This window comes from Apium graveolens, chromosome 3, assembly GCF_009905375.1.
Source record: "Apium graveolens cultivar Ventura chromosome 3, ASM990537v1, whole genome shotgun sequence".
In the NCBI taxonomy this organism is placed as follows: Eukaryota; Viridiplantae; Streptophyta; class Magnoliopsida; order Apiales; family Apiaceae; genus Apium; species Apium graveolens.
In genome coordinates, this window is record NC_133649.1 from 210,677,818 (window position 1) to 210,691,524 (window position 13,707).

General features: G+C 34.8%; 1 protein-coding gene across 3 annotated transcripts; it reads right to left on the reverse strand.

The window, feature by feature from the left end:
* Positions 1-809: 809 nt before the first annotated feature.
* Positions 810-13,165, reverse strand: LOC141713068 (protein FORGETTER 1-like). Of its 3 annotated transcripts, none has more exons than XM_074516298.1 (35): positions 12,816-13,165; positions 12,527-12,571; positions 12,337-12,393; positions 12,148-12,207; positions 11,097-11,162; positions 10,757-10,930; positions 10,545-10,675; positions 10,292-10,368; positions 9,492-9,673; positions 9,265-9,342; positions 8,572-8,704; positions 7,986-8,046; positions 7,815-7,896; positions 7,575-7,703; positions 7,282-7,425; positions 7,075-7,174; positions 6,893-7,003; positions 6,489-6,559; positions 6,234-6,406; positions 6,007-6,100; positions 5,492-5,589; positions 5,281-5,416; positions 5,014-5,120; positions 4,791-4,886; positions 4,584-4,677; positions 4,350-4,473; positions 4,116-4,188; positions 3,911-4,034; positions 3,758-3,835; positions 3,557-3,675; positions 3,372-3,422; positions 3,160-3,262; positions 2,421-2,549; positions 1,714-1,825; positions 810-1,421 (listed from the first exon to the last, which is right to left on the reverse strand). In XM_074516298.1, exons 1-35 carry the CDS (start codon positions 13,020-13,022, stop codon positions 1,390-1,392), a joined length of 3,651 nt encoding a protein of 1,216 aa, XP_074372399.1. In that variant the 5' UTR covers positions 13,023-13,165; the 3' UTR covers positions 810-1,389. The 3 variants fall into 3 exon arrangements, with proteins under 3 accessions (XP_074372399.1, XP_074372398.1, XP_074372400.1); XM_074516297.1 differs by having other exon boundaries at positions 12,334-12,393; XM_074516299.1 differs by having other exon boundaries at positions 811-1,421; positions 4,590-4,677; positions 12,334-12,393.
* Between the last annotated feature and the right edge of the window lie 542 nt (positions 13,166-13,707).

Consider the following 13,707-nt stretch of genomic DNA (forward strand, 5'->3'; position numbering starts at 1 on the left):
TTTAGAACCCTGCACATGGGTCGGGTTGGCCGGGTTAGAGGCGATTTTACAACCCGACCCAATTAAATCGGTTTGAAATTTTTTTACCCAACCCGTAAAATATAAGTCTGTAACCCAACCCTACCCGTCGTACATCGGTTTGGGTCGGGTTGGGTCGGTTTGGATATGTTGAATAATCCGATAAAAAAAAATTGAAAACTATTTATTATCGTTCATTTTGAAAATTTAAATAAAAATGAAATGTGTATAACTTATAATTATAATGTTAATATTAAAATTTGATTAACATCATAGTTTTAGTAATGTAAATCATATCATAAATCACATGCATTCTCAAATAAATTAACCATACATCTGTAAACGAAAATGAATATGCAAACATAAATTGAACAAATAAAATTCTATCATATTACTTAGAAATCTTAATATGAAATTGGAGATGGAAAAAAATACACAAATCATTTAAGATATCGTAGAAGTTACGTGAAAACATATGATACACATATCAAACTTCAAAAAATTAAGATATTATAATAGTTACGTGAAAACATATGAGAAAAGGTATAAATACATATCTAACTTAAAAAATTATATAAAATTATGGATAATATATTAATGAATCGGGTTGGGTTAAGGTAAAAATATTTATAACCCGTACCCAACCCATTTATGCCAGGTTGATCAAGAAACAACCCATCTATAATTCAGTTTACGTTGGATCGGGTTTTTCGGGTTGAAAAAGGGTTGGGTTGAATCGGGTCGGTTTGCTCAACTCATATGCAGCCCTGCCTTTTACCCAATTACTTAAAAACAAAATCACAATTACTTTGTAGCTGTGAGTTAATATTTCAGAATTCGGTAGACCGAAATTAACTCCTGATCAGGTCCCCGTGACCTTTTTGATGACCATAAGGTCACCGCACTAATTAGTCTGCAAAAGTTTACAATATGGTTATGGTCTGCAAACTCGTCTGAACAAAAGTACTTCCTTTTGTAATGACCATGCCCAGACAGATCTGTTAGCAAATCAAGCCCACCCGAAGATCTGTTAGTCATCGATGTCAAATGAAATTGAATCTACTTCAAAATTTTATATATTTCAGAATAATGTCTGGATCTAGTGATCTATTGCTAACACAAGAATCCTCTCTTCCCTTGTCAAAACCTGGAGCATCTGGATAGCAACATCTTTACAAAAGGAAAATCATTCAAGTGCAGATATTTATGCTTAAATAATCACCAATTTGAACGATTCCACACATCCATAACAACTTTTACATCTCTAGGAGCTAAAAGGTACTACACAAGCACAAGGCTATTGCATTTTGGTAGAGCAAAAGAAAGCTATGTATTAACTCCACCGAAACTGATCTACATGTTCGTTGCAAGTTAATCATCAAAATCTTTAACCTGTACCAAATCTGCATCCAAATTGATATATATTCAAAGAAACATCAGAATTGCATAATCAAAAACTTACATGCCACAATATATGTAAGCAATTTATAAATTCACAACACTTGTAGACGGACAAACACGCATAAATTTATATATACAAAAATATAACGTGCACAAATGCAAACACACACATTTCAATATATATATGAGAGAAAGGAAGAGAGGGAGAGGGAGGGAGGGAGAGAGGGCAATGGGGAGAGAGGGGGGGGGGAGGGAGAGAGGGAGAGAGAGAGAGAGGGGGAGAGAGAGAGAGACCTTTTAATATAGAATTAACTACAGAATTCGGGATAAGTAATCCAACAATTCTCTGGCAATCTGCAGTTGTCTCTACGCGCACAATACGGAGTCGTCTATGGCTTTTCCGAACCTACAAGAAAGTTATTTAGTCATTCATATCATAGTCTCCCAAACAAGAGACCCTCTTTTATTAAATTCAAACAATGTGATCAAACACTTTGAACTGAACTCTCGCCAGCATAGTACATATTCGAGTTTGTGTATGCATACAAGCAAATGGGAAATATAGCCCATAAGAGAACAAGAATTCATATTGATAAGTGAAAAAGATGACTTAAACAGTTAAACTACATCAAACATTGATGTTAATGTCGTAGAACTCGATAATATAAAAATAATAATATATATTACAACTCAAAATGTGTGCCAAAAAGTCGAAGGACAACCGAAAGGGGATGGGATCAAAGGGTAGCAGGTTTCATTATTAACATATGTGTAGATAACAATTTGCTTTCAACGGATAGCAGGAAATATTAATTATATGTGTATGGTTCCGCTAACACCATCGTCCTGTTTTCTTGACCATGAATACAAATATAAATACCAAGCAGATATATTAATGGCTCAACAGTGATTAACACCTCAAAATCCAGATAATAGTTTTTAGAACAAACTCACAGACAATTAAGAGGGAGAAATCAGGCACAAAATAGGCTCTCACTTACCTGTTCGCTGAGTGTCTTTTCTATAGTTCCCCAAACAGGAAGTATTAAGCCGCTCAGCACATTTACTTCTTGTAATCTTCTGCCAGTGGTACAGAAATCACCAAGCTTACAATTCGGACCGTGCATGCACTGCAAGTTGACATTATTAATACCAGAAAGGAATAAAAGTATGGTGTGTGCTTGCTTTTGCAACTCAGACTAAAATCCAAAGCTGAATTTTGAAGTAAAATCTAATCAACGAAAAAAACTAAAAAAGATCTGTGTTAAGGGATGTGATTTAATATTTTTTTAGTTCCACATAATCCAAAACATGGCCACATGTAATGAAGCAAGAAAAACTCATCTACTATACAGCTGTGCAACTTAGGCTTATTAAAAACGAGAGGAATTGAACAATTGCACTGCTGAACCTAACACTGCATTGCCAATGTTGCATTCCATTTGGAACAGATCAGGTAGGAACACAACTAGAGACTGGACTGAAGCTTTAAAGATAAAAGAAAAGGAGACGAATGGAAAAATGATGCAGCAAAACAAAAAGATGTTAAAAAAAGTGTAAACAATGTGGAGTTTGAGAATAAAAATGACACTGTACGCATGAAATGGATATACGAATCATAGCATAATTGTTAGAATTTAAAAGGTTGGAAATGAAAATATAGATCCTATAATTTTATCAGCACATCATGTTCCAACTCTATCCAAACAAACGCATATAACATTCAGATGTATTCCTAACCTGTTTAGATGATATACAATACTCATTCACCCAGCAAGTACGAGCCTTCTCCAAACAGGATAACTTCCTATACTTCTCTTCCAGCTCTGAAAAAGGCATTTCCCTGGGCATGGAAGAGTTGAAGAAAGTCACGTACTAGTTAAAACAACAAGCACCCCGTAATATTAGGATTCTCAGCAAAAAAATAAAGGGCAGATATAAGTCGACAATACCTGACTGCCTCCCCGGTAGCAGGACGAACAATTCTATACATTCCAGAAGACCTAAAAGACACCTCAGAAATTAAAAACTGAAAACAATGTTTATTTTATTAGCTTTTCCAATAAGCCTTGAAGAAGAATTAAAGGTCCAGTCTTTAGGCTAAAGTACTAATATTCTTCAAAACTAAAAAGTTTACCCTTCAAATGCCAAGAGATAGTGCCTTCTCCCCTGCCATTCTCTCCTAGACTCGTAGAATGCAGTTCTAGAGGAAGCAGTCACATTCTTTCTCTTCTCATCAAGCAACGTTGATGCAGCCTGCAAAGAAGTGGAGAGGTTACCGGAATGCAACTTTTGCATTGAACATCATCATTTAAATACTAGGAGATAGTTGGTATGCCTCCCAAGTGAACCCTCGATCCAATGTGAATGTAAATAAAACAGTGGATGCTCCAGATAGATGGTCAATGTGAACATTCTGCAATGAGAATGGAAAAAAATTATAACTCAAATTTCCACAACGAAGCCGAACAAGTTAAAGCAGAGTCGTAACCTTTGGCGGTCCACTTAATTTGATTGTATTGGCTTTCAAATCTACTATTCCCGAGTCAAATTGACCTTCGAGTTGTGCATTTTGAACTAGAAGATCAAGGATGCTCACAAATAAATCAAAAAGCCTGAAAGTCCAACACTCATGTTACAAGATTTAAAAAAGAAACAAATGAAGTGTATTAGCACGTATTCAATATAAACCATACAAATTCTGTATCTCTGGTTGTAGCCCTAACAACCGATTCAGGAAACGTCCAACATTGTGCATGTTCTTCACATCTAAACAATAAGTTGGACAAATTATGTCAGATTATTCATAATGAAACATGCAGTTTTTGCCCTAGTTTTCCAGCATTTTTTCCCTAAACATTCACATCGGCTCACATAAATTTCAGTATATTCAATGGATTGAGGTAACCATTATGCTGATGATATCCTACCAACATATGTGTCGTCTTTAACTAATCCAACAGAAACAAGAGCAGTTTTTCCATTGACAATGAAATCTTCAATTGTATTCGGCTGTTCAAGGGAACATCCGGGAGGTACAACTAGAAGAGATTTCTGCAGCACGAGAATTAAACATTTATATTTTCCCAACGATACCAGCAAGGCACCAACCAAAACAGGAGGAAGGAGCATTAGATATGACACTATTATAATACACTACATACTGAAACCTTATTCACAATTCCATCGTAGAATTCTGCCAGGGCTCTTTTTCCGTATGGGCTTTCATAATTGTATGCACGAAGTGAAGGTCCAGCTCTACACAACAAACGGCAGCAAGGTAATTCAATAGTGCTTACTGATAGTAGCAGTATTTTGTCTTGTCTATATATACACAAGTACAGAATCTCGCCAACTATAAACCAACCTACCGCCTGTCGCCCTGTGTAAGTGCCCCAAGAGATTCTAGTCTCTTCGCAATGATGGCAGCAAATCTGCGTTCACCACCAAGATTACTAAAGAGTAGCCTGTTATACATGGAATAAAACAGATATTATATCCAACTTACGAATTAAACCAAGAGAATATTATTCTGAAAAGTCATATATTTCTGCCTATAAATGAATGTTACATAAAATTGGACTCATTGTCTACCTATACTCTGGCGCAGAAGCTTGATTCGATCGGTGAGTTCTTCCAAACTGTTGAATTGCACGATCAGCACTCCAGGGTAATTCAATGGTCACGTGTACCCTCCTCCTCTATATAACAGTACATTAAATTCACAACATAAATAAAAAATGAAAAGATAGTTGGTATGCCAGGCATTGGAGCAAGGAGAAAAAGGAGGAAATTAAAATTTTGTGTAGCAGCAAAATTTGGAAAAAGAATGGTACAATTCTGTCAAGGATTCACTTATACCTGATTTATCGCCCTTCTATCTGCTTGCAATGACACGCCAGCAGATCCAGCCTCAGATATTATGGCAATTAACTTTTTTCCATCCATGAAAGATTGTTTTTCAATTATGTTGACCATCTCCATGGTCACATCCTTTCTAGAGCAAGAAAACAGATCCTGTCAGCAGGCCTCAACATAAAAAACACAGGAAGAAAATAAAGCCAAGACTCACGTGTTCCGAGGCTCATATCTGACAGCATTTCCGTTAGATTCCCTAATAAGCCTGTGATGCCTTCCTGTAATTTCTGCCACCTTATCAGGACCTCCAAGCTGCAAATTATTTGAATTCCAGAAAGATGCATCATCAACAAAACTATAATGTAAAAGATACAGATAATACTAATAATGCAACTTACACCACCTCAGTCCCTATCTCTAAAGCATGGCCAAGAAAATATATTTACCAAATCCATCCAACATCTCATAGATATGGATCCAGAATTAAAAATAGAGTTGACATAATGTTCAATCAAACTAACAAAAAGAGGAAAGCAGCCGCATGTAAAAAAGTAAAAAGTTAAATAAACAAAACAATTATAGATTTATAAAATTTACAGAGATTTTACTTAATGGCGTGTCTTAAGACATGCTTGAACGCACAACAGCCAAAATGGAAAAGATGAGATTATCACTTACGTTGGGCATTCAACAATTGCATAAGAAAACAGAAAAGTCGAGAAAGTCAACCTGAACAATAATGTCATCTAAAGGATTCAGGGGAAGAACCAAAGAACGAATGACTTCCAAAATTTGAGACTTGCGCTCTGTAGCTTTATCGTACCTGAAACAGTCACAAATTGTTGATTAACTAATTCATACACCAACCTGACACATTATCAGTAAAAAGAAAAACGAAGTGAGAGTTGGACCATGATAAATTCCAGCTGTATCTAAAATCTATACTGTATGCGCACCTCTCTAGTTTTTGTGCTAAATAGCCACGTCTTTGTTGGAGAGACTCTTCAGTTTTTTCTATGCATGAAAGGCAAGACCAATCTGCAAAAAGTGATCCGTTCAAAGGTGGCACTAAACATGCAGGATGCATGAGCTGTTTGCAACATGAACATTGGAGCAATTTTTTCCTTTCCTACAATTAAGGATAAAAGATCACAATATATACGGGTACCAATGATACTCAAACAGCTCAGTAATGATTTAGATGAGAGTACCGTTTCTGATTTACAAATCTGGCATATCTGAAATTCATCATCAGATTCTGCAGACTCGGGCTCAGAATCAGCTGCATTGACCGAACAAACTTCATAAATAGATATTATGATAGGAATTAGTGTCCCAAGATTCTCAACTGACCATGATGTTTAAAGTAACAAATTACTTTTTTAATAAAAGAACATATCGAATCCCGTACATAGTAAAAATCCCTAAATAATTTTATGATATGAAAAAAAAATTAGAGAAATTGGAAAAATATTAGAAAGTACTAACAAACAAGGTCTGCAGATTTCATAGTAAAATATAGTATAAAGTCAAAACATAAAAAAAGAACCAGGAAGATACTGAAGAATTTAGCCACTTGCAAAGCACGTCATTTTAAAATAATGAATCAAATTACTTTCACTCTCTGTATCACTTTCTTCTTGATATTTGACAGCTTTCCTAGCTCTTCCTTTGAATGAAATATCAGCTGTTGAAGGCCTCTTTCTGTCCTTAACCCCGCCCTCACCTGTCATTAGTAAAAATTGGCTATTTTGTCTTTCGGCACAAGGACTTAATCTCAGAAAACAAACAACTTACCTGACAAAGATTCAGGTTTTTCAGGCAATGGATAATTTTCTTCAACAAATTTTAGCAATAGCTCACGCGGTCCCGAGATGAAATCAACAAGCTCAATACCCTACCATAAGATTAATGGATATCTAAGAATAATAATGCATTTTAATTGTTCTGATGTGAACAAGATAAAAAAAAACTAGTTTCCAGTATGTAGCAGACAACACTCACACATTTTGCTACAGCTTCTTCAGTTCTGGCTTCACCAGTGCTTTGAAGACCAATGACAACACACTTATCTTCTCTCAAGGCCTGATGACATATTTTGACCACAGTAGGCACCTTTGCCGACATACACATGTGTTTAAAGAAACGCTGAAGGACACAACCATAAAACATATGAACATTATTAATGAAAGAAACTTAGCTGATAAAATTAATTTGCAGGTAATACAGACACAGTACACTCATGAAAATATGGATGCAGTAATAACTTAATAAAAATGAAAATTGCGATTATCAACCTGATGGTTTCCCCAGTATAGGCGCCATATTGGACTAGATTCGGGCTTCTCAGTGGTCAGCAAAGCAATTTCAGACAGCAACTCCTCTCTCAAGTAAGCCCAAAACTCTGCCGCTCTTCTGTACATATCCTGAAATTTTAAAGAAGTTAATGTGTTAACTTGATCAGAAACTTTGAAAAAAGTTCCTCAAAAAGGCATAATCTAATTTCTAAGACCATTAATTAGTAAGCTGCAGCATACCATCATCTTGTCCTCTAACGGAACTTCAACAACATCAAATTCTGCCCCTTTATAACTCAAAGTACGGCAAAGATACATACCCCTGAATGATGAAAGATGTTCCATGTGTGATTTACTTCTTTAAATATAGATCAATTAATAATGAGTTGCATATAAAAAAACCCATAAAACCTTGCTTTCAAGTCCATGGCAACTAGTTCTAAAGCTCCCACGCCCCCTTTTTCCAGTGACCCTGTAAAAAAAATTCAATCTCTGTATACTTGAAATGAAGAAAGGAAAAGAAACTATTGATAATTGACCTAAAGCCAGAGAGATGCTTTAAGACTTATAAATTGAAACTTTAATACATAAAACTATCAAGTAAAACTAAAAGGAAATTAAAAAAAAAAAAAAAGAATTGCACCATAAATTTTTCAAATTTCAAAATATAGAAACATTAACGTACTAACTTAAATGTCAGAATTACTTTTTTCCAGGTGTGACTTTTCAAAAAGTCTAGTGTTGCGTCAATATATTTTGGGCAACAACATTTGACCATCAATCTATACATATGTGTTTTTTAAATTAATCTATAATATAACTTCAACTGTAGTAGACCTTACCATGCCAATTTGATGAACAAATGCTAAAAGATCTTAACAAAGCACAAGGTATATCTACCTTTTAAACTCAACATGTGACAAATTAAAATCAACAACATAACACAGCCATAATGAACAGGACACAAGTTGGACTCGAGAACAAAGTATAACTGTACCTAAAAAAGCACGAAAGTCCAAGAATGATGTTCCAGTTCCCCAAAGACCAAGTCTAATCATATAGCCCATATTGCGTGGCTCTGAAGCACCAGTAGCTGAGCAATAAACAACTCTAGCCTCCGGGAGCAAGGCCTATTAAGCAAATGATAAAGTACGAAAGAGATTTCAGAAAAATCATCCAGACACGTGTAAATAAAAGAGCTTAGCTTTAGGAATTAGGAAGTGAAAATGGGTAATCTTATCCTTGTTCATACAGAGAAATAGGTACCGTGAAAACATATAGATTATGTAAAGTTGTATCAAACACTATTGTCTATGCAAACAGACCACTGTGTCCCTGTGCCGCATTCTCTACATCAGGTAAAAAGCCTAGAGACTGATGAAATTAAAATAAAATATAAAGAGTAACAAATACAGCAGGTAATTGTTTACCATCTATGGCCAGGGGACAAAGCTACCCAGTCTAAGCATACAAGAAGTAACAAAATAGTACCCAATTTATATCCTTAAAGTGCAATAAAGGTTTAAGGCAAAAAATAATTAAATTAAAAAGTACTCATATTGAAATGCAGTTGCCAAAGAAATGCTTCTACAACACTTGGGAGTGAACGGAAATGTATCCTTGATCTTTCTATGGAACAGAAAAAAAAATCAAAAGACCAAAAACCTTCAGTATTCTCTAATTACCAAACCTGAATCTCAAAAACCGCTTCTCCTGTGCGTGTTGGCTTTACTCCAGATTCAGGTACTAAATTTTTGGCCTTGTGACACTGAAAAATAGTTTCCAATTCTTAATAACATGACTTAAAAGATTGGCAATTTATACTATAGCAGTAACACATTCATGGATACATAACAACTTAAGTTAAACTAGTAGAAGACTTCAAAATCATCTTTATCAAAGGATAAGACTGGGTACCTCATCGAACACAATAAGGCCATCGTAATCTTTCCCACACCACTGTACAAGCTGCTTTAAGCGAGAACGTCCGTTCGCAGAAGAGGCTATAAGGCTGCAGTAAGTTAGGAAAACAACCCCTTCCCTGACCCCAACGGCCTTAGAATCAAGCTTGGAATAGGAGAGCTTGTTTAATGCATGGACTGCACATATAATTAATGTAAGAACCACTCATGAATGCTTGTGACATGTATATAAGCAAAATTCTACGCTAGAATACAGATATAAATAATCTTTTGAATGCTACCCTAATCCTAGAGGAACACAATTAATGCAACAAAGTAAAAATCTTACATAAAGAAAATTGATAAAGTAAGCATATACAAAGCTCTTTCAACACTCTACATGATGCTATCTGTGCATATATTCAAAGCATATTACAGATGAGCAAGAGGATGAAATTAATTTCACATATTTCTAATGTTACTTCCCTTCTAAAATTTTGTTCATTTATTACATAAAAGAAAAATTGCATGTATTGTTGTTTCAATGTTCTTTTTACTCTTGTCTGATTTCAAACAAATCATAAATAGATTTGTGCCCTGAAGCGGAAAGTTCAAGCTTCAAAACAATTTCAGTGTATAAATCTAAAAGAACGGAACCAGTAAACACTCAAAAATAGAATAACACTTGGCCATTTATTCCCACACCAAAAAAATGTTACCCCGGCATTTGGAAAAGGACGAGGATAACCCAAAAGATGGAAAAAATAGATTAATATAAAGATATTTACTGTTACAATGATTTAAACTTGAAACTACCTTTAATAAATATAGCACCAACATCATCTAAGTCTCTCCGTGCATCAAATTTCAGGTCTGAACCAACAGAAATCCACCTACATACAATCATCGACGAAGTGCTTAACATTAGAATACATTAAGTAATTACATCTAGGTCTAAAAGAGAACGTAGTTGGCATTCAGGTTATCACACCAGAATTTATATAAAATATACAGCTTTTAGACTGTTGTGTATACGTGACAAGGAAAGAATTAATAAACATAAACTCACAGAGCTTTCCTCCTCCCATGCTGCCAATTTTCCAAGATCAATCCTGCAATCGTTCGTCCTTTTCCAACACCTGCTCCATCTCCTATAAAAAATCCTGCCCTAGTACTATTTGGAAGGTGTTGAAGGTGTTTCTGCGATGCAAATTAAATAATATTGATGAGGAAAAAATGAGAAGCAAATACAGATAAAAAGTTTTGGTAATAAGACGAGACCTGAGAAGCATATACTAGTGTCTCAATCTGCAAGCACGACAAAGCTTTAGACCTTTCTAGACCATCTCTGATTCGAAGATCATATGTTGGTTCAGGTGGCTGCACAGCAGATAAGGAAGCTGTTTCCACAACAGGATCTGGGTGAGGAGGGCCAATAGATAATTTGGGTGGACGCTGCATCAAAACATTAATAATTTTAAAATTCTAAACATACAAAAAGGTTGCAAGTACGTACATGCACCGTTTCAATGGGTTTAAAATAAGTAATATAAGGTAAATAGCTAAATAATAAAATGACATAAATAGACTAGAGATTACTAAATGAAGAACATGCACGTACATAATCTGTAAAAGTTTCTCCGGCTACACCGCCACTATCTTCTTCTCTCTCCACCTCAATAGCTACCTGAATTATGGACAAGGAATATGGAACATTAGATAAATCTTGACCAATATGATGTTTCATATTTCAGTATTTAAACAGTTGTTGACATCAATTAGGTATGCAAATTAATTATACAACTGGGAAAAAATTGCTGAACTATGTTGTGTAGGATAATTCTGTGAACAATTAATTAGGTAACATAAGTACAGTTCTAATCAGGTTTACATTCCAAGCAGACTAAAAAGAAAAGAATATCAATATGTTCTTCCAAGTGAATCCAGCAGTTTAAGAGTCTAAATAGATGATACACATTTAGAAGGACACGTGCATCTTCTATTTTAAGAAATATCTATTTCAGAATAATTGCCAGCTAGGACATATAAAGCTTATGTCTTTAAAGGCAAACTATTTGACTTTTTCAATTTGAGTCCACTCTAATTAGTAGAGTTCGCAATCAAGACAAAATGACAAAAACCATTAAAGCAATATATACTACACCTTCTCAGTCTTGATAAGATATTTTATTCAAGAAGATAACCCTAAATTTACAGTAACACAGAGCTGTAATGGTTTAAACTTGTGAAGATAACTTCACTCCCATGCAATGTACCGAAACTTTTAAGATTAAAAGTAGAGGTTCATTTATATATTTTTCTTAGTTGGGTTTGTACAGAGATTAGAAATACTGCTGCACACTTTTTCAACGACAGGCCCTGAACCCCGACTTCTTTTAAACTAATTTCTACAAATAAATGCTTATTTCAGCTCTCCTCAAACATCATGGGATTATTATGTATTACTATTGGCACTAGCATTTATTCCTATTGGCATTGGTACAACTGTTAAGATATCTTTTATAAACAATATATATATAATGTAGATATTATAACTATATAAACACACATCGACAGCCACATGCATAAATACGAAAAGCACTAGCACAGTCTGAATACACGACAACTATAACAAACCCAATATGATATATAAATGAAGATAGAGAAGCAACCTCGTTCACTTCTTCCGGAGACGGAGGAGGCTTCAACAGCTTGGCATCACCGCTAGAGCCCTAATCATTTGGCAAAAACATAAATAAAATGCATATATACACGTACATCTGGAGAACAATAGCACGACCAAAGAACACCATAACAACAAAAACCTAATAATAAAAAAATAAGTATAGAGAAGCAACCACATTGACTTCGTTGGGAACATTCAAGTCCACCCGCTGAGGAGGAGGAGGCTTCGAAATCTGGACATCACGAAAAGAGCCCTAATTATTTGACATTAATATGAAAAAAATACAGCATGTACATATCAAAAACTAATAGCAAAAAATAACTAAAAAATCTAGTTAAATAAACAAATGAGGATAAAGAAGCAACCTCGTGAAGAGAAGGCATTGACATCTGGACGTTGGCGCTAGAGGCCTGATCACATAAATAAACATAAATAATAGTCATATATACGTATGGAAAAAACTAGAACAATCAGATCACGCCGTAACAACAAAAACCTAATTAGGTTAACAAATGAGGATAAATAAGCAAGCAACCTCGTGTAGAGGCCTGATCACATAAATAAATAGTCATATATAAATATCGAAAGCACTCGATCACCATAACAACAAACAAAAACCTAATTAAATTTAACAAATGAGGAAAAAGAAGCAACCTCGTTAGCTTTTTCGAGAAGCGGTGAATGAGAACGAGGCTCAGGCTTTTGAGTAAATCCACAAGCAGAGCAAACAAACTCCGATACGGATCGGCTTACTAAGAAAACTTTATCGCATTTTTTGCAACCGATTTGATAGCCGTCGGGCAAGGGTTCCGGCGGCGGTGGCGGGGAACAGTACGACGGAACCACCTGGTACTGGTCCATTTTTTTAATTAGGGAAAAATTATAATCAAGTGAGAAGTTAATAGAGAATAGAGATATATATATATATATATTGATTGAAATGAGATAAAGATCAAGTAAATGAGCGGCAAATAGGTGAGTTTTGCGTGTGTGTTTTGCCGCTCTCTTGTCTTGGACGCCTCACTTCCCCCCCTCTGATTTTAAATATATTAAATATTTACTGAAGATCACAAATCTTAAGGGTAAATATGTCTATTAAAGTAATTTCGACCGTTTGAATTTTGAAACGTATACTTTTAAAGGGTATGTTGGTAATTTACTGTTTTCTACTTTTTAGTGTCACATTACGTCTTTTCCATTTTATGCATTTTTTAATATGTGGAAATGGAAAGCATAAATACTCTTAGCATCGGTTTTCTAAGATTTCAATGCTTATGGATGATTTTCTTCCCAACATTTATGTGAGTTGGACACTCTATAAGTTTGTGGTCTAACCTATTTATGGGAAACATAAAAAAATTATGTAAATTTTTTTTTAAATTCAAATTTATGTAAGTTATAAATTATAATTTTAAATAACGAATTCATTGCTTTGCCAGTATACAGTTCTAGTATTAAATAAGTAATCGAAATGTGAACTAAAAAAAACTCTATAAGTAACCGAAATGTGTACTCAAAAAAAGATGAAAATGAAGAAAAGTTATAA